Below are 25,619 nucleotides of genomic sequence, written 5' to 3'. Positions count from 1 at the left end.
AAAATGATGGGCACCATACAATCCAGCAGTCATACTCCTTGATATTTACTCAAGGATTTGAGAACTTATATCAGCACAAAAACTTACTTGCCTAAAAAGGGAACAGCATGAAGGGAACAAGGGTGGATGGTAAACCTCTCTAAGTGTACTTAATTTTTAGATCTGACCCTAGAACCATTTCAATGTCTTAAAATTATAAAGCGATATTAAATAAAAATGGAAAAGGGAACAATCCCTCAAAACAATCAACCTCTGCATTCACAAACTTACCTAAATTGGGATGGAATCAGTGGCAAAACCACACAGAGAGGACCTTTCAAATGATTTTATTTTATTTTTTTCCAAGTGATTTTAAACATGCAGTATATTCTTAGTAGGATCCTTAAGACAAAAACAAAACAAAACAAAAACTACAGAGAAGTCAATTTTAATTAATTGTATTGTCATATATAATATATAATACTATATTTAAATTGTGTTATAGCATACACGTAACTATCAATATTACTGGGTATCAAGATTTTTAATGTAAGAGAAAAGAGAAACGAAAACTCAAAGAAGTTAAATAAAACAAATTAAATTTGAATAGGCAATATCATTATGAATTCACGGTATATTTTTCCTCTTTAACAAAATTCTTTACACAAATCCACCTTCATTGAAGACATGATGCTCAGGTTCTGGGAATGCTGTTGACTCTCTTCAGCTGTCAGCCCCTTCAGGTATTACCACAACAGCAGAGAGCCACCTCGTCCAAGATCATGACCCTTCCCAAGGGCAATGATATGTAAGAACTGATCTTTGAGGGAGTATAAAAGCCTGGCCCTCCTAGCCCAACTTGATCGTTGAAAGATCACTCCGGCTCTCCAGGTCTCCCCTTGGCCTTGCATCTCAGTTCAGCCCTTTCCCTCTGTCTAATGAGGCTTCCTTCCTTTTCCTTCTACTTTTTTTTTGACCATAAAAACCTCTGCTTGCTAACTCTGTCTCCCAGGGAGTCTGCTCCTTTGGAAATCCAATTTTTGACACTGAGCTCTGTTGCCTGAAACTTCCTAGAACAATGGCCAGCCCAGTAGCAATAAATACCTCTTATGTCTGGAGTTAATATCACTTCTCTGCAAGCTTCCTTAGAGAAATATCTGATTACAGGTCTGGGACAGGCAAAAGACAAGGAAGCTACCAAAGGCTTTTGTGGTCATGTCAGAAGAACTCAGGAGCCAATTTGAAGACATTCTCATTGTTCAAAGATAGTACAATTTGAACAATTAACAAAACTAACAATATCAAAACTATAACTCCTATCAATTGAAACACGTCAGAAATATTAAAAGTATAAATTTATAATGATAATATAAATTGTCATGTTTGGAGAATGCTAGCAAATAATTATTTTGAAAATTGATAAAGAAAATAATCAAGTCTTGGGGCGCCTGGGTGGCACAGCGGTTAAGCATCTGCCTTCGGCTCAGGGCGTGATCCTGGCGTTACGGGATCGAGCCCCACATCAGGCTCCACCACTATGAGCCTGCTTCTTCCTCTCCCATTCCCCCTGCTTGTGTTCCCTCTCTCGCTGACTGTCTCTATCTCTGTAGAATAAAGAAATAAAATCTTAAAAAAAAAAAAAGAAAATAATCAAGTCTTTAGCCTACTTTTCCTATAAAAACTGTATAAAAACTCTCAGTAAACTAAGAATAGAGGAGAACTTCCTTAACTTGATGAAGAATATCTGCAAAAAACCTACAGCTAATATCATGCTTAATGGTGAGAACTTGAAACATTTCCACTAAGATCAAGTACAAGGTAAGGATGCTCCCTTCTCACCACTCCTTTTCAACGCTGTACTGGAAGTTGTAGCTAATGCATTATGACAATAAAAAGAAATAAAAGGTATACAGATTGGGATGCAAGAAATGAAACTATATTTATACATGACATGATTTTCTATGTAGAAAAATCCAGAAGAATCAACAATACTCCTGAAATGATCAGCAATTATAGCAAGTTTGCAAATATAAGGTTAAAATACAAGTCAGTTGCCTTCCTACATACCAGCAATGAACAAGTAGAATTTAAAATTAATAGCATTTTAATAGCATTTATACTACTGCCCCTCAAAATGAAATACTTAGGTATAAATCTAACAAAATATGTACAAGATCTGCATAAGGAAAACTACAAAACTCTGATGAATAAAATTAAAAAACTAAATAAAGGTAAAGATATTCTGTGTTCATGAATATGAATAATCAATATTGTCAAGATGTCAGTTCTTCCCACCCTGATCTATAGATTCAAAGCAATCCCAATCAAAATGCCAGCAGGTTATTTTGTGAATATCTACAAACTGACTCTAAATTTTATATGGAGAGGCAAAAGACCCAGAATAGCCAACACAGTATTGAAGTCGGGAGGCCTGACACTACCCAACTTCAAGGCTTACTATATACCTACAGTAATCAAGACAGGTAGTATTGGTGAAAGAATAGACAATTAGATCAATGGAACAGAATAGAGTGCAGAAATAGACCCACATAAATATAGTCAGTTGGTCTTTGTCAAAGGATCAAAGGCAAGGCAATGAAGCAAAGATAGTCTTTTAAAGAAATGGTTCTGGAACAACTGAACATAATGCAAAAAAAATGAATCTTGTACTCTTCACAAAAATTAACTCAAAATGGATCATAGACCTAAATGTAAGCTGCAAAACTATAAGAGTCCTAACAATAACCTGGAAGAAAACCTGGATGACCTGGTGTATGGTGATGACTTTTTAGATACAACACCAAAAGCACAATCTGTGAAAGAAATAACTACTAAGCTGGAATTCATCAAAATCAAAAACTTCTGCTCTTCAGAAGACAATATCAAGAGAATGGGAGACAAACCACAAACTGGGAGAAAATATTTGCAAAGGAGACATCTGATAAAGAACTGCTTTCCAAAACATACAAAGAACTCTTTAATCTCAACAATAAGAAACGAACCAATTAAAAGTGAGCGAAAGACCTTAATAGATACCTCACCAAAAGAGACATACAGAACAGCAAATAAGCAATGAAAAGATGCTTCATATCATATATCATCAGAGGGAATTCAAAGTAAAACAACGAGATGCCACTGCACACCTATGAGAATGGCCCAAATCTGGAACACTGACACCACCAAATGTTGGTGAAGAGGTAGAGCAAGAGGAGCTCTTATTCATTGCTGGTGATATTGCAAAATGGTACAGCCACATTGGAAGACAGTTGATGGGTTCTTAAAGAATTAAACGTCCTTCTACTATATGATCCAGCAGTCACACTCCTTGATATTTACCCAATGGAGTTGAAAAGTTATGTTCACACAAAAGCTTCCACACGGATGTTTATAGTAGCTTTATTTATTTTATTTATTTATATTTTTAAAGAGAACACATGCAAATCAGGGGAAGGGGCAGAGGAAGAGAGAGAATCTTAAGCAGGCTCCATGCCCAGCATGGGACACGGTGTGGGGCTCCATCTTATGACCCTGAGATCATGACCTGAGCCAAAGTCAAGAGTTGGACACTTCACTGACTGAGCCACCCAGGTACTCCGTATAGTAGCTTTATTTTTAATTGTGGAAATTCGGAAGCATCCAAGATGTCCTTCAGAAGGTGAATGGATAAATAAACTGTGGTACAGCCAGACAATGGAATGTTATTCAGCGTTAAAAAGGAATGAGAAGACATGGAGGAACCTTAAGTGCATATTTATTACTAAGTGAAAGAAGTCAACCTGAAACGGCTGAATTCTGTGATTCCAACTATATGACATTCTGGAGAAGGCAAAACTATGGAGCTGGTACGAAGATCAGTGGTTGCCAGGATTTGGGTAGTGAGGAAGGTACGAATAGGTGGAGCACAGAGGATTTTTAGGCAGTGAATATACTCTGTGATACTGTATTGGTGGATACATGTCATTTATATTTGTCCAAACCCATAGACTATAACACGAGAGTGAACCCTAATGTGAACTGTGGACCTCTGATGAGTATGATGTGTCACTGCATGTTCATCCATTGTAACAAATACACCTCTCAGGTGCGGGCAATTGATGATGTAGGAGGCTATGCATATGTTAGGGCAAAGTGTGTAGGGGAAGTCTTGTACCTCCCTCTCACTTTTACTGTGAACCTAGAACCGCTCTAAAAAATATAGTCTACATCACATACATGTGATGTAATGAGCACTGGGTATTATATAAGACTGATGAATCACAGACCTGTACCTCTGAAACCAATAATACGTTATATGTGAATTTAAAATATAAATAAGTAATTAAAGATAATCCTATAACAATTATTTAAAAAATAGTTCAAAAATAATTTAAAAACTGAGGGCTTCAGAGGGGAGGGGGGTGGGGAAATGGGATAGGCTGGTGAGGGGTAGTAAGGAGGGCACGTATTGCATGGTGCCCTGGGTGTTATACACAACTAATGAATCATGGAACCTTACATCAAAAACTAGGGATGTACTGTATGGTGACTACCATAATATAATAAAAAATATTATTAAAAAAAATAATAATTAAAAATAAAGTATTGAAAAAAAACAAGCTGAAAATAGAACAAAGAGTACTTTTAAAAAATATGTACCAATATTTAATTCCTCAAGAAAAAAGTCTTCTAAATGTTAATGACCACCACTACAAAACCACTGTATTACTATGAGAAAATATTCAGTTGAACTATTAGAAAATGAGACATCGTGTGTCCCCGTCCACTAGGAGTGTACAGTTTAGCTGACTGAAGCATAGGTAGGAGAAAAATAAAATAGCAGTGTCCTGTCAATTATGCAAATTTAAAATTGGGTTTTCTTTTTCAGGGAGCACCCAAACCCATAGCCATTGAACCATGTGCTGGGAACAGAGCTGCTGTTCTGACTGTGTTTCTTTGTCTACCGCGAGGATCGTCAGGTGCCCCTCCTCCTGGACAGTCAGGTAAGATGAGAGTGGCGCTCTCAGCAGTTCAGCAAAACATGTAGACTAGACAGCAGAAATAAACAGTACTATCAAGCAGCATGGTGAGGATATTTACATGGTTCTAATTTAAAGCATGGTAGAATTTATTAGAATGCAAACTTTTACCAAAACATCTAGAAATCTGCATTGCTATAAACAGATTTGCCAGTGTTTCTCTTAAAACCACATGTTAAATATGTGTGTATGTTTGTGTATAATATACATGTGTATGTGTGTTCACACACACACCCAAATTTGTTGTTGTAACTACAGTGAGAAATCTCACTAGCATGGCAAACAAGTTTTTGACCCCTTTGGGCTGCTTATTTTTTCCCCAGTATGTGTGTCGCATAGGATGCCAAATTATATATGTGATTAGAAGTGTGCTTTGTAAATATGGAACCAAATTAAGGAGTTAACTTGCATGTTTGGAATGTGTAGTGGTGTCAGAGGATGACAGCTTGATGCCACCATCTCAGTATATTTAATATATGTTCTTGTTATCAGCACCAGACCCGTAAAGCTCATGGGCCAGGGAACACTTCCCCTCAGATGGCCCAGCCAGCCTTTGCCTCTGATTCTCTTTTTCCTACGTGAAAAGCATCTTTTGAATTTGGGGGTAACTGTATGTGTCCTATTAGAAGTCTTCTCGTTGCTATGATGTTGTTCACATTGTACACACGCACAATGTTGAGTATAACTTGTAATTAAATCACAAATCATGCTTATTCCTCTCTTTTTACATATTCTCTTCCATTTACTTACAATGTGTAAGTTTTCCATCTCCGATTATTTGCTCTGTCCAACTCTTATGAAATGGATGCTTTTTGAGGGTAAGGGTAATTTCAAATCTGTCTTTCTTTTCAATTCCCCTTAGGCAAAAAGTGCCAGAGATCTGACAAATTCTCAGTAAGAGTAACTGATGCTGAGCTCGCCTCCCTGCTTATTTTATCTTTTCTTGGTTCCCTAGCTAGCGCTGACCTTGCTTCTCACTTTCTTGATTTGTATCCAACCCGACACAAAAATGGAAGCTACATTACTTTATCCCCTGTAAACTTAAGATATTCATGTAGCAGAGTTTTTCCCATATGGAGACAGAGGGTTTCCATCACTTAAAAATTATTTATGGTAACTGACGATATCTTGTTGCAGGAACTTCTGCCCAAAATTTATTTGTAGGTCTTTATTCAAAGAACTAAGCATTCTCTTTACTTTCTCATATGTTGAGTGAATTCCATGCTCTTCTTTCAGGAGAGCGAGGTAAAAGTAAATGAGATGTAGTAGGTAGAATAGCTTGGCACAGGTCAGATAAGATGGATAATTATAGGTACCGTGCCCAGCTAATGGAAGGATTGTTTTAGGGCTGGGATGATTTCCAAAACAAACACTTCACTAATGAAAACAAGTCTATGTGATATACACCAAGGTTCTTCTAGATCCTTGACAAGATGACGTACTGATGGGCAGAGTGAAGGCAACTGCCAATACTCTGTCCCTTTAACCTCTGAAATCTTTTTGACTGATTTGAAAGAACCAAGTAGCTGTGTGGACCATTGCGTCAGCTGTGTTTTATTACGGATGCATTATGATTACTAAGGCTGATGCTATCTTAGATGTGCGTAGTGCTCTACTCTTTCCAAAGTGTTGTCTTATCTTTCACATTTGATCCTCATGACAAGCCTGTGCAATCAGTATTATAAAACCCACTTTGTAAATGAGGGAACTGAGGCATAGAAATCTATTTCTACACTCAAGGAATAATTAGGAAAGTACTAGAGTGTAAAGAGAAAGAAAGAAAGAAAGAAAGAAAGAAAGAAAGAAAGAAAGAAAGAAAGAAAGAAAGAAAGAAAGGAAGGAAGAAAGAGGAAAGAAAGAAGAAAGAAAGAAAGAAAGAAAGAAAGAAAGAAAGAAAGAAAGAAAGAAAGAAAGAAAGAAAGGAAGAAAGAAAGAAAGAGGAAAGAAAGAAGAAAGAAAGAAAGAAAGAAAGAAAGAAAGAAAGAAAGAAAGAAAGAGGAAAGAAAGAAAGAAAGAAAGAAAGAAAGAAAGAAAGAAAGAAAGAAAGAAAGAAAGGAAGAAAGGGAGAAAGAAAGGGAGAAAGAAAGAAAGAGAAAAAAAAATACTGATTGCTAACATGCCAGGTAATTTTCCCTGATAATCTGTAGCAGAGAGCTTATTTCTCTATAATCCATAGCCCATGTCTTCACGAAGCCCAACATTTGGGGGAGTACTGAAAAGTCTGTAGAGTTGATAAAGGTAGACAACCCTGAGTTAACTTACCGTACTTTTTACAGAGCCTATAGATGAACAATGTGGAATATCTGTGTGCATAATTCAGGGTGAGCTTGTTCTTTGTTTTTTTTTTTAAAGTAATAAATGTTTTCTAGGTATTTTATAGGATAAGGAACACTCTTTGAGTCTACTTCAAAATATAGTATTATCTGCTGGCTGCAGACTACTTTGAAATGCATCAGAAGCATGATATTGATGTATGGATAGTAGGATGGGTGGATGGACAGATACGTTATAAAGCAAGTAAAGTAAATGTTAATGGTAGAATCTAGGTGGTGGAAATAGTGTCGTTAAAATTCCACTTTGCTGCATGTTTGAAATTTTTATAGTAAGATATTGGGAAACAATTAAAAAAAAAAAAACTCCTGGCTTCACAACCAAACCAAAAACAAACAAACAAACAGGCAGTGTTTGTAGAGAGAAATTTTCTAATGGTCACGTCTCCGTTTTCCCTGAACAAGGCAAATACTGACAACAACATACAAATAAACGACTAATTTTTTTACTCTTCATCAAGATACTTGGTGTATACACAGGCAATTAAAACTTAACATAGTACCATCCACTATTTGAGAAGAAATGCATTCCAGTGATCATTCGAGAACCATATCGGCTCTTGGAAAGGAAATGTTGACATTGGTTATTCTCATTTGTAGAGTTTGGTTTATCTCACATCTTTACAGGAAGTCCATCTATGTGCCTGTGCTTATCACAGTGCCCTACACGCAGAGAACAGTTCATAAATACTTTTGATGATGATGGTGATAGAGAAGGAGCTTCATGGATCGACTCCGGACCCCATCCCCACTATGGGATGAACACAGTGCCAGGAGCCTTCTCCGGGCTCTTGAGCGAATTTTGTCTCCAGACATTAGCATACCTATTCAATGACTAATAAGTCTTATTCCTTAGATGAAAAGTTCTCTGGCAGTCCTTAGTCCAGTCTCAAATTTTTTTACGAGGTCCTTTTTTGAAACGCAGCTTTCCAAGTGTAGAGTGATGCTTTTCCTAAGGCACTCTTCATTACCATGAGTAAAAGCCCTGAAGACAGGGTAAGTTTGGGCATAAAGAGAAGGTAGAAGCACATGAGGAGCATGGTGGTCTTTTCTCTCTGAAGCTGAATGTCACACTGACGAATAAATGATGCAGAGACACACGGGTGCCAGTTTTTTAGCCCTCTGTCTTCAGCAGCACCTAGTAATTTTTTTAAATGTAAAATATGACATTGTCTTTGGAATTTATTCTCTTTCCACCAGAAAATATTTTAGGAATTCTTAGCAAGTGATAAGGGTCTAAGATGTGTGAAGTCCTTTCCGTGGCTTTCATCTTCACAGAGGTCAAAAGAAAAACTGCAGATTCATCCCTCAGATTACCCCATGCACTAATCTTTTTTTTTTTTTTTTTTTTTTTAACGTAATGAATTTAGGTGTTTGTGAGCAATTCTCCCTCTAGGTGGCTTAGAAGAGTAAGAGCAAAAGATATTAAATAGGCTTTTTGGCATTCCTGGAACTGGACTAATTAGGTTCCCAGCTCCCCCACCGTGGAAACCTGCTGCTTCATTACTCTATTCTTCATGAGAAGCTACTGCCAACCACGCCAGACTCCTTGGGTTAATGTATGATTTCTGCTGTTGACGTTTATACGCTATACACTACTTTCTCTACTGACCTCAGAGTGGTTGAAGGACTGACATCCCCATGAAAACAGGGCCCACTGAGTAATTGCTGCATGACACTAAACAACCAAGCATGTCTCCAATCACCTTGGACGGCAAGGTCTCCAAGCGTTTTAGAGTCACATTAAGATGAAATGTGGACAAAGTAAATAGAGCTCTTCAAAAGCATAAATTTAAATGATAATGATTGCTGTCACTTTGTGATGGAAGATTATGAATTTCATAGTTTATGGATTCTAACTAATAAGAAGCAAATTAAGTCTTCTCACTGGATTAAAAATCCCGGGGACCCAGATGTCCACAGCCAATGTGGCTATGTGCTTCAACTAAAAGTAAAAGTTTGCCCTGATCTTGCCTCACCATTTGATTGAGTCTAACATTACCGAAAAGAATACTGTAGAAAGTCTAAGGCTTTGAATTTTTTTCTTTTAGGCTTCGAAGTTTGGGCAGGATGACCCGATTATTTTGAAAAATCTAGAATATTGTATAATATTTAAAATGATAGTCTACTCACGGTGTCATGGATAATGATGACAAAAAAGAGACCTTGGTTTATTAAATGAAAAAGAGGTGGGAGAAAGGGAACTAGTAATTCTGATCATTGTATCAGGTGCTTTCCCTACAGTGATTGGCTTAACCCTCTTAATGATTCTGGAGCGTAGCTATTATTATCCCACAGCACCAGTGAAATGTAGAAGGTCCTCTGCATTTCCAGAGATGGACTGGGAACAGACTCCAGGTCTACAGGTTCTCAGTGTGGGACTCTTTTCCTCTGAAACCAGTTTTTAAAGCTAATTCACATTTTCCAGAAGCTTCTGAGTTTTCCTGTCCCTTAAGACTCTCTATTTTCCTTCCATAACTTCGCCACTGTATCTTCACACTTGTAGAAACACACCTGTTGATCTAATCTTATAGCACTCTCTCTGTTAGAGGTGGCTGGAATAAGAAACAAAACTACTGAACCATATCAAGACTTCATTATACAAAATCTGGCATGGTAGTTACTTTTTTAACCTCAAATCCGAATGTTATTTACAAACATCATATGTGTCTTCATAAAGAAGAAAGAAAAAAGGGGGCATTTCATGGAAAAATAAACTATAAAATTAGAGAACCCAGAGAACAACAAAGAGCAAACACCTGAGGTGTTTGTTAATAAACATGACTGTGTCAAAACACACCTGCTATTAAAAAGACCCACAGATCAATAGAAGGAAATAATTTTATCTTCTATCCAAAATATAGTTATATTGTTATTGTGAATCTTCTTGTACTACCTTTATTCATTTGAGAAATATTTAAACATGTCTGTTACATGCCAGGCATTGGATGTATAGTAGTGAACAAAAACAAATACAAAAGAGTTCCTGCCCCTTTAGCGGTTATAGCCTATGTGGAGACAGACACAAAATAAATAGTCATGCAAATAAACCAGTAATGGCAAATGCAAATTGTGTTAGGCGCTATGGACACAGAGTAGACAGTGCTTTAAGAGAGAGTTATACAGTTACAAAGATTAGTATCATTCTAAGGGAGTAACAAAATGACAAACAGTCATTCAGATGCCCTTTCCTCTGTTCTCACTTGCCACCATGTCTCTGTTCTGCTTGATGGTTGAATAATCCCCACTGCGTCTCTTCAGCTTCTGGAAACTCTCCCCTCTGGTGTGCCTGGATCTACCTCAAGCACCTACTTAGAGATGATGGATGTAGAGCCCCTCCCCTCTGTTCTTAGTCTGCCTCATCTGCCTCGAATCCTTCAGCCAGCCTCTCATCCTTCCCCACCCTGTCCCTTGAGGGTCGTGCTCTCTCCACTCACAGGGGAGCTAACTCCTGACTCCGGATCTCCAGCCAACACTGCTCACCTGTTGAGTACCAGCATCACAACCTAGATTTGCTGCTCATTAGGCATAAGTTCACTCTTCCTTGACTCTCTCGCTGTTACCACCACCTACTTCCCTACTGTTTCTGTAAAGTTCATTTCACAATGGCTCAAGTTTGAGATCCAGGAGTTGCTTGCCTTCTTCTCTCTTTCTCCCATTTTACATCCAAATCATCACAAAGATCTTTAGATTTTTTACCCCTGTGGCAGATAGAGTAGACATCTTGTTTTTGCCATTCTTCCTGTCTCCAGTTTTCATCTGGGCACTGGCTGCTCTCACTGGACTTCTGCCAAAAGAGAGCACAATTCTAATCATATCTCTCTCTTCCTCATAAGCCTTTGCTGGCGTTTTATTGCCTGTTGAAGTGAGTCCAGACACTTAGTCTGGGGCGTGAGGTCCTCTTCAACCTCTCTGCAGCCTTCTTTCAGGTTTGGCGTCCATCCACAGAATCCTTGCCAACGCCTACCTGCAGAGCACCACAGGCAAGCCCGCCCTTGAGCAGCTTTTTTAACCTCTTGGGCCTTCAGTTTGCTCATCTATAAAATAAGGAAGGTGACCACATGGTATATTTTTATGATTGCTGCCAGGCCTGTGATTCCACATGTATGTTTCTGCCTATGATTCCGCGAGTGTACGTGTTGTCTGGCATGTGCACTGCTGTTCTCTGAGTGCACTCTGAGATGCGCTCTCCCTCCTAGCTGCCTGTTTCCAAAGCCCAGCTCAAAAGCCAGTTCCTCTTCCATGAAGCCTTCAGTTCCCTGCATATAAATGCGACCTCACTCTCCTTGAAGTCCTACAGGATTTACTGGTTCAATTCTTTACTGCCTCCTAACATGTATCAGAGTCACTGTGTACTTTCCTTAACTGTCTTCCCAGGTAGTAAGCTCCTTGAGGGCAGTGGCTGTGTCTGATTTTGTCTTCGGATCCCCAGTTGCTAACAAGTTTTTGGTACTTAGTAATTGCTTGATAAATATTTAATTGATGAATAAAATTATTCTTAAATGATAGAACTTCCTCACCAAAAATATGTAGAAAATATGTAGTTATATACTATACAAATGTACAATTTACTAGTTATAATTTTACTTCATGCCCATAATCTTTGAGACTGGATTTTATGTATGTATGATTCATGTAGGATTCAAGTTACATATCTTGGGGACAAAATCAAGCTCAACATTGTATCTTTGATTAAAAAATATTAAAACATAGTTGCTTAGGTTTAAGGTTCAAAGAAAATCAGAATATTAGGGGAATATGACAGAGACAATAAGGCACTTTCTATTTCCAATGTAGCATGTACTAAACCTGTCATAAACTTATTCTATTTTTTATGATTTGAACGTTGATTTATTTTGTGGATAATAATTTTTACAAAATCATGTTATTTCATTTTGGAAGAGCACAGCTAGTTTCCACCCTTTATGACCAGAAAAATAACTTTGAATCTTATGGAATAAATGTCTACATATTAGTTATATGTAGACCAGAAAAATAACTTTGAATCTTATGGAATAAATGTCTACATATTAGTTATAGTCAGGACCTCACAAAATGCATCTGGCAAATAAAAATTATCAATTGCTGTTGTACTTATTATTAACACATATCATTTGTTGTGACTCTGCTCTATGTTCATTACCATTCTTTGAATTATCATCACCCTATAAAGTATATATTACCACTTTTCTTTCACAGATGAGAAAAATAAACTGACAGAGGTTAACCACACTTTCCTATAAACACATAGTAAATAAGTTATTGAGCCAGAATTTAAAACCAGAAATTCTCACACTATAATGCTCTATCCAAATCTTTTTTTTCCCCCATGGGGATAGTGAGGAGTGGGGTTGGTTATGGTCAAAGGCCATTAGCTATGTGCTTTGAGGGATGGTGCAAGCTTTTTCTTTCCCTGCCCAGTGTCGCTGTGAAGTGGCATGCCATGGTCCTCCCATATGAGATTTTAATTTTTTCTTTGTGCCATTGTTAATTGAGAGAAATTGATTAATGTGCAAAAGGAACAAAGAAGAAAATAAGGACAAGAAACATGAAGAATAGTGAACATGGCTAATTAAACATGCTCTAGAAGTGAGTGAAACAGCCTGGAAGTTAACTCAAATACTCTCAAGATAGAGCAATTAGAAACAAACTCACATGAAAAGTCAGAATTTATGACATGAAAAATGAGACCCCCACCACTGAAAGCATGGCCAACACATTTTTCTTTTCTTTTTCTTCTCCCTACCTGCCACTCTGTTAAGGTATTTATAGAATTGAGTGGTAAATAATTACTGTGGTCAAAGAGAAAAATAGGAAAAAATAAGCAACTCAACAACTCAACTTACAAAGCCAAAGGGGAAAATCAAAATTTGTCTGGAATAAGTAAAACTGCCTTCAAAGCAACAAAACAACGAAATAAGAATTTTGCAGGTATGAATAAAATTTAAAGACTAAATCAGCCCACCAGTATTTCCTATGCTGGCTGACACCATGGTCTCTATATAAAACTTCCAGTTAGTAAGATGTTTCACTTTTAATTGGTCATGAATTAAATAGTCCTGCTTTACATACATTTAGGAGAATTTAACAGAAGGACACCTGCCTTTAACAAGGATAGATGGATAATCCTGAGTGTCAGAGAATTTTGGAAGTTTTGGAACTTTAGAAATGGACTTAGAAACCATCTACTTCTATCCTGCATTTTGGGAAGGAAGGAAGGAAGGAAGGAAGGAAGGAAGGAAGGAAGGAAGGAAGGAAGGAAGGAGAGGGAGGGAGGGATGGAGAGGGAGGGAGGGAGGAAGGAGAAAGAAAGAAAGAAAGAAAGAAAGAAAGAAAGAAAGAAAGAAAGAAAGAAAGAAAGAAAGAAAGAAAGAGAGAGAGAGAGAGAGAGAGAGAGAAAGAAAGAAAGAAAGAAAGAAAGAAAGAAAGAAAGAAAGAAAGAAAGAAAGAAGGAAGGAAAGAAAGGGAAAGAAAGAAAGAAAGAAAGAAAGAAAGAAAGAAAGAAAGAAAGAAAGAAAGAAAGAAAGAAAGAAAGAAAGAAAGGCAAACCTGAGAGCCAGAGACAGGGAGAGATTTGTTAAGCTTGTAGCTCAGTGGGGACTAGAACCAAAGTCTCTGGATCTCTCGTGGAAGGAGAGAGTTTACCCCTACCTCATGTTTATTATGCCATGTTGTAAAACCTGACAAGAGAAGACCACAGTAATAATCCCCTTGTTGCCAGAAGGCAGGACTACACACCTTCCTTCACCAGGGCCCAGAAATGGCAGACGAAAATGACTTCCCTAGATCCAAAAAGGAAAATTAAGTGGCTTGAGAAAATATGTCTCCTTACCAGCAAACTGATAAAATGCTAAGAAAATGTGGGTCGAGGGCTGTGGGAATTTCTTCTTTTCACATAAATATTTTTCCTGGTGACCACTCCAAAGAGCCAATGGCCCCTTAGCCTTTCATTTGAAAGGAGTACATTCGAGTTTTGATAAAACTTCCATGTTATACTGATGGCTGATTTAATGTCCTATCATTTACTGTAAAATGGTGTCATAAAACCTACCAAAGGCATCTTCAAATGTGACCTTCCCTTCATTCTTAATGAAAGGCCCAGTGGAGGAGCCAGCACCAATGGTAGTAGGGTTTTAACTCTAAAAAAAGGTGAACATTGATGATAACAACATTAACCACTTAAGGCCAGAATCATCTCTCTCTAAGTACTTTCAGGGAAAGAGTTAATGGTCCTCTCCAGGATGAATAATTTGCTTCCTTTTAGCCACAGTATCACTTTCCAATGAGCATAGCCCATGTAAGCTGGGTCTACATCCATAACTGATGGGCAGCAAGTTCAGAGTGGTCATGCAGATAAAGCATTGACAAAACTTAAGAAAGAGCTCATCTGCTTCTTCAAGAGCATGACTCCAAAGAAGTAGTTTGAGAAGTTCTACTTGGTCTCTGGAATTATCATTTAGAAGCCTTGGGGGAATAAATGAATTCGTAGCCCTTGAACCTGCTGTCTGACATAATTTGAACTGAACCTTGAAGGCCCTAAAAGTCTGGATGCAGTGACCATACATTCAGTTCCATTTATTCAACAAGCCAGGCAAGGATCATCAAATCAATAACATGACTGTGCCATCTGCTTTCCCCTTGCTCACCATCATAATGAAAAATGACTCCTTAAGTGTTCTGCGAGGCAGTTAGCTCTGAATGTAGAGCTGTAACGGGGAGAGGCTGAGTCACATTTGTATTCAAAACTTTACTGGTAAAATGGAAAGGAAATTGTTGTCCATATTAATAGATACATAAAATGTATAAATGGGGTAATTTGGTATTACTCTATTTATGCATAATATTATACAATTGCAGAAACACAGAGATAGGAAGGGCACTGAAATGACATCTGGCTCATCCAATGGCTTGCAGCCACAGCTGGTGACCCTGTCCAGAATCATCTTGGACAAACTGTTTATAGAGACTTTCCCAAAAGGCATGCCCATAACTTCTGGGACTAATTCGTTCTGTTATTTAACAGTCTTCACTGCAATTTGATCCCATTTTCTTTTGTTCTCTCTCTCTCTCTCTCTCTCTTTTTTTGTTTTGTTTTTTTTTTTTGTTTTGTTTTGTTTGTTCTCATCCCTCCAGAAATAGAGAACAGCAGATCGAGCTCCTTATAATAATCCATCACATGATAGAAGGCAGTTTTGAAATCACCTCCCAGGTCAGGTTCAATGCACTGCTCCCAGTCCTTCTATCCATGCCTTGTAAAGCCCACGTCTTCTAGCTTGGGTAACCTCATGCCTCTCAAAATGTCTTTCAACTTTCCCAAAGGTCATTGGCTCAAGAGTCATAGAATAGAAAGAGATTCTAGAGATGCTTCTGTCCCTTTGTTCAAAAGATGAGGAAACTGAAGTTCACCTGAACAGACTTCCTTAGTGCCCACCACCTTTCTAGAGCCCAGGGGGCTCTCCCTGGCTTTAGTTTCATTGTGCCTTAGTGCTAACATCTCTTTTAAAACCAGCTGCCTTCCCTTGTTGGTTACTTTCTCTCACAGTTCAATAGGACTCCTCTGTCCCTTTCTGACTCTTTCTGCCATTCTGCATTTTGCATTTATACCTACTGTTTTTCTTGCACAAGAAAAGGGAGCAGTTCATTTCAGTTAGTTTCTCTGATGTTTCAAAGTCATTTTTGAAGTTTAATCCCATTATTCTAAGCTCCATTCTCATGCCCTATGCCTCATTTGTGTTACCTGCAAAAATGAGATTTTAGGGAGATACAAAATACTTCACATTGCTGGATGCTAAAGTGATTTTTAAAATACACTTTGATGTTATGAATACACCACACCCCTGTCCTGTGCAGGTACTAGTCCTTCTGCCTCAACTATCCTCCAACACACAACACCCACACCTCCCCTTCCAACAAGAGAATGTCACTTCAAGGGTCACCTCCTCTGTGAAACCTGTTTCCATCCTCAGTCCCCTCCTTTGTTTTTTATTTATTAATATAGCATTTTTATTACAGTATCTCTATTTTACCCAGAGCTATAAGGGCAGGGGTTTTCCCCTTACTTATCATTATATGTCCAGGGGCTAAATGGTGCCTAGAACATAATAGAAACTCAGTACATGTGCTTAATTATTTTACTCCTTTCTCTTACTCATCTGTCCTTATTGGTGCTAACTTCCCAGAGTCCAGCTCTTAAGCTCACTGTGAATTTTCAACTGCATTTTCCCATGTACTTGTTATAGAAGCTTTACTATAAATTAATTCTATAGGTTTCTCAGTTTTTAAAAATGAAAAAAAAGAAACCCTCCCTAATTTCTGGCCTAAAATTTAGCTTCTGAAGTAGAATCAAAAATTTTACTGAGGTTAAATCACCTGGTCTTCATTGCTGACTAGGGCTACTGTTTCAGCCCCATTCTAAAGGTCTGTTTGTCTCAAGTCATGTTAGTCATTTTGCAATATGTGTTTTTTTCCTCCTACATTTAACAGTTTCTTTGGGTCTTTGAATATTTTTTTCCTTACATAAAAATCTTACTTTGATGATTTGGTCATTCACAAGATCATTATTTGACCATTTCTCAGACCATCCTTTTTTTGTTTTCTTAAAAATGAATGTTTCATAGGCCCCCCTTCATTCTGGGTGCTTTAAGCGGGATCAGAGTCCCTACTCCTTTATCTCGGTGGCCTACGAGTGAGTCACCAGACCCTGGTTCTGCTGCTTGACCATCCTTTTACCGTCTGCTGGGATTCTTGCTTGGCTGCGCGGCTTCCATATCCTTTGTTGTGGGTTTTTAGATCATAGCTGTTCTTTAAGACTGAGATTTTTCAAACGCTCTGAGTATCTCCATTTTGATATTTGTTACTAGCCTTTTCTCTTACATGTAAAAACAAGTCAATCTTTTTAAACCTGTCCTATGCTTACTGCATTACAGATTATGTTCTATTTCCCTTTATATCTCCAGGGGTCACTTCAGACTTTGCATTAATGTTTTTCACTTTCCCCAACACTTCAAAATCATCCTTGTTTCCTAGTCTCCTTAGGTGACTTCAAGTCTTGTCAGGACACTCCGAAGTCCCATTTTAGCTCTTTGTACGCCTCTTTTTTGTCCATCTGAGTTTTACCTCAACTTCATTTTTCCTTTTCATTACAAGTATTTCTAAGATTATAAGTATTCTCACCTATCATGTTGGTGAAAATTAAAAAGGATGACAACACATTGCTGGTGAAAATGCAAACTGGTACAGCCCTATCGGAGGGGAACTTGGCAATAAGTACCTAACAAAACTACACTTGCACTCTTTTGACCCAGCAACCCCACTCATAGGAATATACCCTAAAATATACTTCCAGTAATATGACAAGACATGAGCATTCATTTCAGCATTGTTTTTAATCACATAATATTGGGAACAACTTAAATGAGAATACATAGGAAAGTAATAAAATAAATTATAGTACATCCACAAATAGAGTACGATTCATCTGTAAAAAAAAAAAAAAGAGGAAAATCTCTATAAACCGATATGAAATTATTTCCAGGATATGTTATTAAGTGAGAAACATAAAGTGCAAAAGAATATCTAGAATATGTTGTCTTTAATATAAGAAATAAGGAAATTTTTTTAAATGTACAGATATCTACTCAGTTTTTCAGATTACAAGAAACATAAAACAAAAACTAAAGAGATTGGTTACTTACAGGGAGTGGGGAAGAAAAGGAATATGAAAATGGAGGAATAGGAGAGGGGGTATAGGAATGAGGGATGGGGGGGTGACACTTCTTTGAGTACCTTTTTATATACTGCTAGAAACATTGTGGTGTTTTACGTACCCAGTAAACGAACAAAGAAAATTAGGATGTAAACCCAAAACGGAAGACAAACCATAAAAAAAAAAAAATGAACCTAAATATATTTCAAATGAATAACATACCTGCACAGAGGGATAGGAAAGAAAAGGGCAGCCCAAGTAACTTGGCAAAATAATATTTGACTGTATACTGTAAGGCTAAAAGCAAACAGAAATATATGCAAACATTATACCATAACTAGTACATTTGTTTCTTTGGAAATGGTGGTGGGGGGCATGGGTTTGCAATGCTGACACTATGTCCATGCTGGTGTTAAACAAGCAAGTTAAATACATCATGGATAATGAGAGCTGGGTGTCTCACTGTCAGAGAAAAAAAGATACACCTATCGGGAAAGTGAGAAGAGTGGAATGAGTTCTATGGTACTGGATTGGAATTAGAAGCATCAGCAAGAGCTTATTCCCATAACTGTAGATAGGTGTAGAAATGCAGATGTGTGTATGTGGGTTAGCGTACGTATGTGTGTTTCTTCACTGTGTCGTCTGAGAGGGTCTGGAAGCAAGGAAACCCCAGTAGCAATGAACACTCTTAGTTCACATCTCTGGGTTTCCTGACAACACTCTACAATAAAAGGAACCAGAGCTTTCCAGAGAAATGGTTGACTCCAAGGCCAGGAAGGGAAAGATGAGCTTGGGACATCTTATGGTTCCAGTGTTCAAAAGTTAAGTGTTCAAAAACTTATGAAGACATGTTGGAAAGAGACAGGAGCTCACCTGAAGGAACAACCATCCGCCCAACCTGGAACAACCCAAACAACAGAATAAATACACCATTGGATTATGACTCAAAGAATAAATTAAATGCCCATGAGCCATACTAACATAGATATAAAATTGAATAAATTAATAAATGGCAGAGAAAGACCAGCTCTTCCTTTCAGTAGAATTCTAGTTAAGGGGTATATAAAGAATAAGGAAGATAGAAAAGTCATCTTAGACAAATACCACAGTGGTAATTACTGCAGGCAAGAACAATTGATGGAGTCTAAAATTAATAGGAGAAAATATAATGTAAAACAGCACATTCACAAAACCTCAAAAGTATCTTCCCACAAGACATTTATTAATTACAAAGGGGAAAATAATAAGTTTATAGTAGAAAAATGTAGCAGACATGACCTTATCCAAATGATCAGGGTTATAATATCATTAGTAATAAAACAAAGAGGGGCGCCTGGGTGGCTCAGTCGTCAGGCGTCTGCCTTCGGCTCAGGGCGTGATCCCGGCGTTCTGGGATCAAGCCCCACATCGGGCTCCTCCACTGGGAGCCTGCTTCTTCCTCTCCCACTCCCCCTGTTTGTGTTCCCGCTCTCGCTGGCTGTCTCCCTGTCTCTGTCAAATAAATAAATAAAATCTTAAAAAAAAAAAAAAAGAAATCGTACACCCCCTGATATGTTGCCCTAAAAGACCAAAACATCACTTCTTGTTAAATGCATAAGACTAATGTAATTATGGGGAAAGAGCAGAACAAATCCAAACTGAGGAAGAGTCTACAAAACAAACTGACAAAAACTCTTCGAAAGTGTCAAGGTCATACAAGACAAAGGACTGAGGAATTAACACTAATTAGAGGCTAAGGACATCTGCATGCAATCAGATCCTGAATTAAATCCTGGAGCAAAAATAAAACATTAGTGGGAAAACTGGTGAAATTCAAATAAGGTCTATAGATGACTCAGTAGTACCATATCAGTGTTCATTTTCTGGTTTTGATAATTATACTGTGACTGTATAAAATGGTATCAGGGGACGCCAGGTAAAGGGCAAATGAGAACTCTGTACTCCTTTGTAACTTTTCTGGAAGTATAAAATTATTTCAACATGAAAAGTTAGTAAAACATATTTTTCAGGGCTCTTCTGCATATGGGTCATATTCCAAAAGTTAACCCATAGACATGCCACTCATTCAATTTGGAATATCTGTCCTTGTGACTTTCAGTTTGGGGCTCAAATTTTGAAAGCACTATTTTCTCTGTCCCTGGTCTCTCCCAATCAGCAACCATGTGGGCTTTCTGTGTCTCTGTTTCAGCTGCTCAGCAGAATGGCTGTCACAGTCTTTGAATTCCCAGAATTCCAAAGTGAATTTATATACACCATGTAGTTTATATTAAGGCATACCATCCCAAACTCGCCTCCAAATTGCGTGAAAAAATATCTAGCCATTATTATGTGATATGTTAACATATAAATAAAAACATATATCTTAACTTATAATAACTAAATAACAACATTAGATATAGCCACAATTTACAGAGCACCTGCTAGGTATAGCCACTATCCCAGGTGCTTTATGTGTATTAAACCATTTAATTTTCTGACTGTAACCCATGGGTGAAATTATCTCTGTTTTACAGCTAAAGAAACCACACTTCAGAAAGGTTATTTTACTTGCCAAAAATGTTTTACTTGCTGAAGATTTTAGAGCAAGCAAGTTGTAGAGCTGGTTTTAAAGTCTGGCCTATGTGCCCCATAAGCTGAGCTGTCCTGGTGTGGAAGTCTCTGAGGCCCCACCTGCCAGACACTTGTTCACATGTTAAAGACGTTGACAATGAGCAAATCTTGTGAATGCCTTGATGCTGTCCTCTTGAATTTCTCCCTTGATTCTTGAACTACATGTTCATTTTTATTTTGTTCATTAGAATACTAATTCTAATTCTTCCTTCTATGTTTTAAATAATATTTAATGGGTAAATCAGAAATTGTAAGACTTCTAATGCCACATGGAAAGCAAGACTAATAGAAGCTTAAAACAAGATGATACACATTTACTGAATTATTTGTACTTATAATGTTTTACCATATTTTTTTAAGAGAGGGGAAAGGGAGAGAATCTTAAGCAGACTCCACCCCCAGCACAGAGCCTGACACGGGGCTCAATCTCATGACCCTGAGATTATGAACTGAGCTGAAGTCAAGAGTCAGACTCAACTGACTGAGCCACCCAGGTGCCCTATTTTACCATATTTTTTGTTGTAGTTTTGAAAATGTTTAAAGAAATCAGTCATCCCAAGACCATGAAAAGGCTAAGAAGCCCTTTCTATTAAAAATATTCTTAAATTATTTTGACCTGGACATGTGCTGAACAGTTATGAGGGGGAGGGGGCACCTCCTAATACAAATATCATTTCTCTTGTTGATTTTTCTCAATTTAGAAAATATATTCAATAGACTGTGCAAATGTGTGAAATGACAAAGATATACACACACAAACCCAAACATACAATTTATTGGGTATGAGTCCGTTGCTGTAGTATTTTTTGTATTTTCTCATTTAATATTGTAATAATCCTATAAGTTGGATCCTACTATTTGTATTTATCAGGCAAGGGAAATTGAGGTTCAAAAACTCATAATAACTGGATTTTACCCGATTTCTTTTTTCTGACTCTAAAGTGTATGCCATTAATCCCCATACTCTAATGTTTCCCCGGCAGGAAAATATTAAAAACAGCATGGAAAAGTACGAAGGGAAAAAGGCACTTACATGAAATATGTTAAGCTTACATCTAATTTGCTCGATTTTGTGATTTGGAAAAAAAAAAGTAGAGCAAAAAGAAAGAAGGGATTTTGAAGAGTGATTCAGAGATCAGACATTATTTTATCTTTTGTCCCAGAGCACTTCAGATTCAAACCCAAGGCTTCGCGGCTGCCGATGCGCAGCCGTCTCCGTGTCTTGTAATTGGTAAATTTACATCAGGTGTGTCACCAGCGGCTTAAGAAAGGCACAGATGTCAGTTTTGGAAATCCTGGGACTTTCAGGCTCGCTCAGACTAATTGGTCCAATCGATAAAATGCTAATGAAAAAATAAATCCAAACCTTTACCGTAGTCACTGAGTTCTGACCACAGAGATTAATGTAATTGCCTTTCTGGAATCCCTGTATTTTCACACAGTAAAAATATATAAATATACACGTTTATATAATTTTATATAATGTTTTATTTATATATATGTTTAGTGTAATGAGTGATTTAGGGATAAAATACCTACTCGAATAAGTATATTTAACCTTCCAAAGTAAAAGCCTGAAGGGAGCAGCAACAAATTCAACATGTATATATATTTATATTTATATTCATAGATATTTCCTTTAAGAAATAAAAACATATCTGTCCATTTAAAAAATGATTACAAACTGGTAATATAAAGATCACCAGAAATTCTAATTACAACTGTTAGCTGTTTAGTAAAACAAAATTCCACTGTTATATTTTCTTAGAACAACAGTATTCCAAGTGTCCCCTGTTGGCTTTTAAGTCATCTTGGTAACACATCTAGGAATTTCAAGCAACTAACTAACTGCTTAAGCATGAATGTCTCTCTAATGTCATATAATCACAGGAAGTTCCCATTTGTTTGCACCCTCTTGAACACAGAAGAATGGCACGGGACGAGGTCAAAGCCTGCTTACTGGAGCAGCAGCCTACTGGGCTGTCTAGGTTTCTGGTATGTTTTGTGCTCCCTGCACCAGCCCTCTTTCCTCTCTTTCAATCTCAGGATCGTTAGCATAACAGGATCAGACAACTAGAGTTCATCTTGCTCAGCCCCCTATCTTGGGCAGCCACCATCTCATATTTTTAAACACATCCACAGAATGAGAATACACAGGTTCTCACAGTAATAATTTCCAGATCTTAATTTCCTTTCAGTATTTGGAATGTGGCCGCTGCATGATTGATTTTTATACATACTAGAGCTTATACACTGAATTGGTTGCTGCCCCCTTGGAGGCTGTTACCTTGGAAGGTTAAATATACTTATTATATGAGTAGATATAGCCCTAAACCACTCATTACACTAAACATTATTTATCTGTCTGCCTCCCTAACTAGACTGTGAACTCCACGCAAGCAAAGACCATCTTTCTTTATCAAGAGTCCTCCGTGTCCAGCATAGTGCCTGACACAACAGCCGATACTTAGCTGAGTGAATGAATGCATGAATTCATATATTCTATCCCTAGAATTTTATACATATGAAAACAGAAGCCCTAAAGAAGGCATGCAGTTTGCCCCAGGTCGTATAGCTGATTATTGGCAGAACAAGCAGGTGACCCCAGGTCGTCTATCTCCCAGGCAAATTGGTTTCACATGATACTGACATTGTGCAAAATAAGTTTTGGCTTCTTCTTTCTAATTGCTCTCAAAGCCCACAGTATATTCTCTTGAATATACTTGGTGGCAAATCTTTATTCTCTTGAATGGTAACTTTGATGTTTGGAATCATCCTAATGTTACCAGAAGCTTCTGTTATCTGACCTCAAACCACCTTTCTCCACTCCTACCACTGCAGATCCTTCCCTCACAGAAAGAGAATCCTCACTATTTGTCATACACAGCCTGATGTGCCCAGCTCGTAGGCCTTTGCTTATGCTGTGCCCTCTGCCAAGAATGTCCTTCTTCTTTCACTCCTCAAATGTCCGAATTCACTTACCTTGGTTCATGTTCTTTCCAAAACAAGGATTTGAGCTGTAGTGGCAGAGGGAGGAAGGAGGTGAGTGTTGATTGAGCTGATGTTTTCATATTTCTTATATCATTTTATCTCACTAAATAGAAGCCAGACGTGTACAGGAACTTGGCGTTCAGTAAAAATAAATGAGGAAAAGCCAATGAGTGTCACAATCTATATAATGCATTACAAAATCTGTGAAGGTATGTGTGAAAGGATACTCAAGCCTCATTTCAACCTGGAGAATATAAGGCCCCATTATGGGAGAGTTGCCAGAGTCAGACTTCATAGTGATTTGCCTAAAAATATGCATTGGGATGATCTGACTCTGTGTGTATATTTCTAGTGACCAGAAATCCCCAGCCTTTGTGGGAGGAGCTACCTGAGATTGGCAACAGGTGTTTGTAGATGTGCGTGTACCTTTGAACATGCACTGTCTTCTACACAGGTGCTGAGGACTGGGAGGTAGGGAAAGGTACAGGGGAACTGGGGTATTTCTCCTGGAAAAGGAGGCCTTGTTTCTCGTGTGCCCACTCCCACCTACCTCTCACCATCACCGCCACCACACACACAAATGTCTGCCAGTTCTTCTCCCTGTAGCTCATGGGTATTCGTGTTATCAGCTGGTTTATGATTATAAAATTAATTTTTATTTTAAACATTTGAAAAAAGAGAAGGCAAAGTCTTACAACCCAGAGATAACTAACAAAAGATGTATTTCCTCTTAGGACTTTAAATATATTTATATTTTTTTCTTTTTACTTAAGGAGCAGCATTTTTTAATGAAGTTCTATATTCTGCTTTTCCACTGAATGTTATAGAATGAGTATTTCTCTGTGTCATTAAAAATTCTTCAGAAACATAATTTTAATGACTGCATAATATTGCATTTTATGGATGTGTCATAAACTTAATTATTCTCCTCTTCTTGCCTATTTATGTTGTTCCCTGGCTGCTTCTTCCATTCCTTTTTTTTTTTTTTTTTGGTGTTGTAAATAATACTGTGATAAAGATTCGTATACAAAACTTTTGTCCACATCTCTGATAATTTTTTTAGGGTACAATACTAGTTCTGAAGCAGGTAAGAATGAAACTTTTTTTTTTATTTTAAGTTTTCAATGATGTTGTTAAGTTGCTCTTTAGGAAAATTTTACCAACTTATATTTAGTCAACTGAGGCATTTTGAACATCATGAAAAAACCATTGTAGTAAATTATGACCACATTCCCTCCCTAATGAAAATACCCATGGGACATAGGGAGACAGTTGGATTTCATAATAAAGGGATTAATTGCAATTAACTAGTGACAGGTCCCTGCACTCAGCAAACCAGAAGGCCTAGTAGAGGGAAAGTATAGTAGAAAGCATCTGAAATTAAGACAAGAACATCCATTAGCACATGAAGAAGCTGGTAGTAAGGTTGCCAATATTTATCTAGTACATTTGGTAGTATGTACTTTGTTATTTACACTCCACCTGTATCCTGAAAGCATTTGAGGCAAGCACTGGTCATCTGAAACTGTTCTTGAGGGCATGTTTGTTCTCTGAGCTCCCAAACCCGCATAACTGAGTAACCAGACTCCAAAGCAGAGACTATGGGGCTGAACCAATCCATCTCTACTTGATTACTGATAATATCATGAATATCTTTATACATCAATCAAGCTTTTTATGAAAGACAGTAAAACATTAAGATGGTTAAAAACATAGACTGCAGAGCCAGACTGCCTAAGGTCTAATTCCTGGCTCTATCATTTAATAGCTGTGTGATCCTGGGCAGGTTACTCAGTATATCTGTGCCTTAATTTTCTCGTCTATAAACTGAGGATACTCATAGTCCTTTCCTTTAGGATTGTCATGAAGAGTAAATAGTTTAATACATGTAAAGTACTAGAAACTTACCACTTAGCAAGTGCCCATAGTAAGTGCTGCATAAGCATCTCCTGTTATTTCAAGTTGCTAAGAATTAACTTCAACACATGA

The 25,619-nt window shown here is 37.6% G+C and overlaps 1 protein-coding gene across 2 annotated transcripts in view; it reads left to right on the top strand.

The window, feature by feature from the left end:
• Positions 1-25,619, top strand: part of ATRNL1 (attractin like 1) — a 747,087-nt gene that overhangs the window by 641,079 nt on the left and 80,389 nt on the right. For both annotated transcript variants that reach the window (XM_045803217.2, XM_045803216.2), the window contains one exon: positions 4,844-4,958. In XM_045803217.2, the coding sequence (XP_045659173.2) occupies positions 4,844-4,958 (115 nt within the window). The remainder of the gene's footprint in view (positions 1-4,843; positions 4,959-25,619) is intronic.

The sequence above is a fragment of the Ursus americanus genome, chromosome 6 (genome assembly GCF_024610735.1).
Source record: "Ursus americanus isolate L20-20 chromosome 6, mUrsAme1.1.p, whole genome shotgun sequence".
In the NCBI taxonomy this organism is placed as follows: domain Eukaryota; kingdom Metazoa; phylum Chordata; class Mammalia; order Carnivora; family Ursidae; genus Ursus; species Ursus americanus.
Note: the sequence above shows the minus strand (reverse complement) of the source record. Positions and strands in the feature narration are given on the sequence as shown.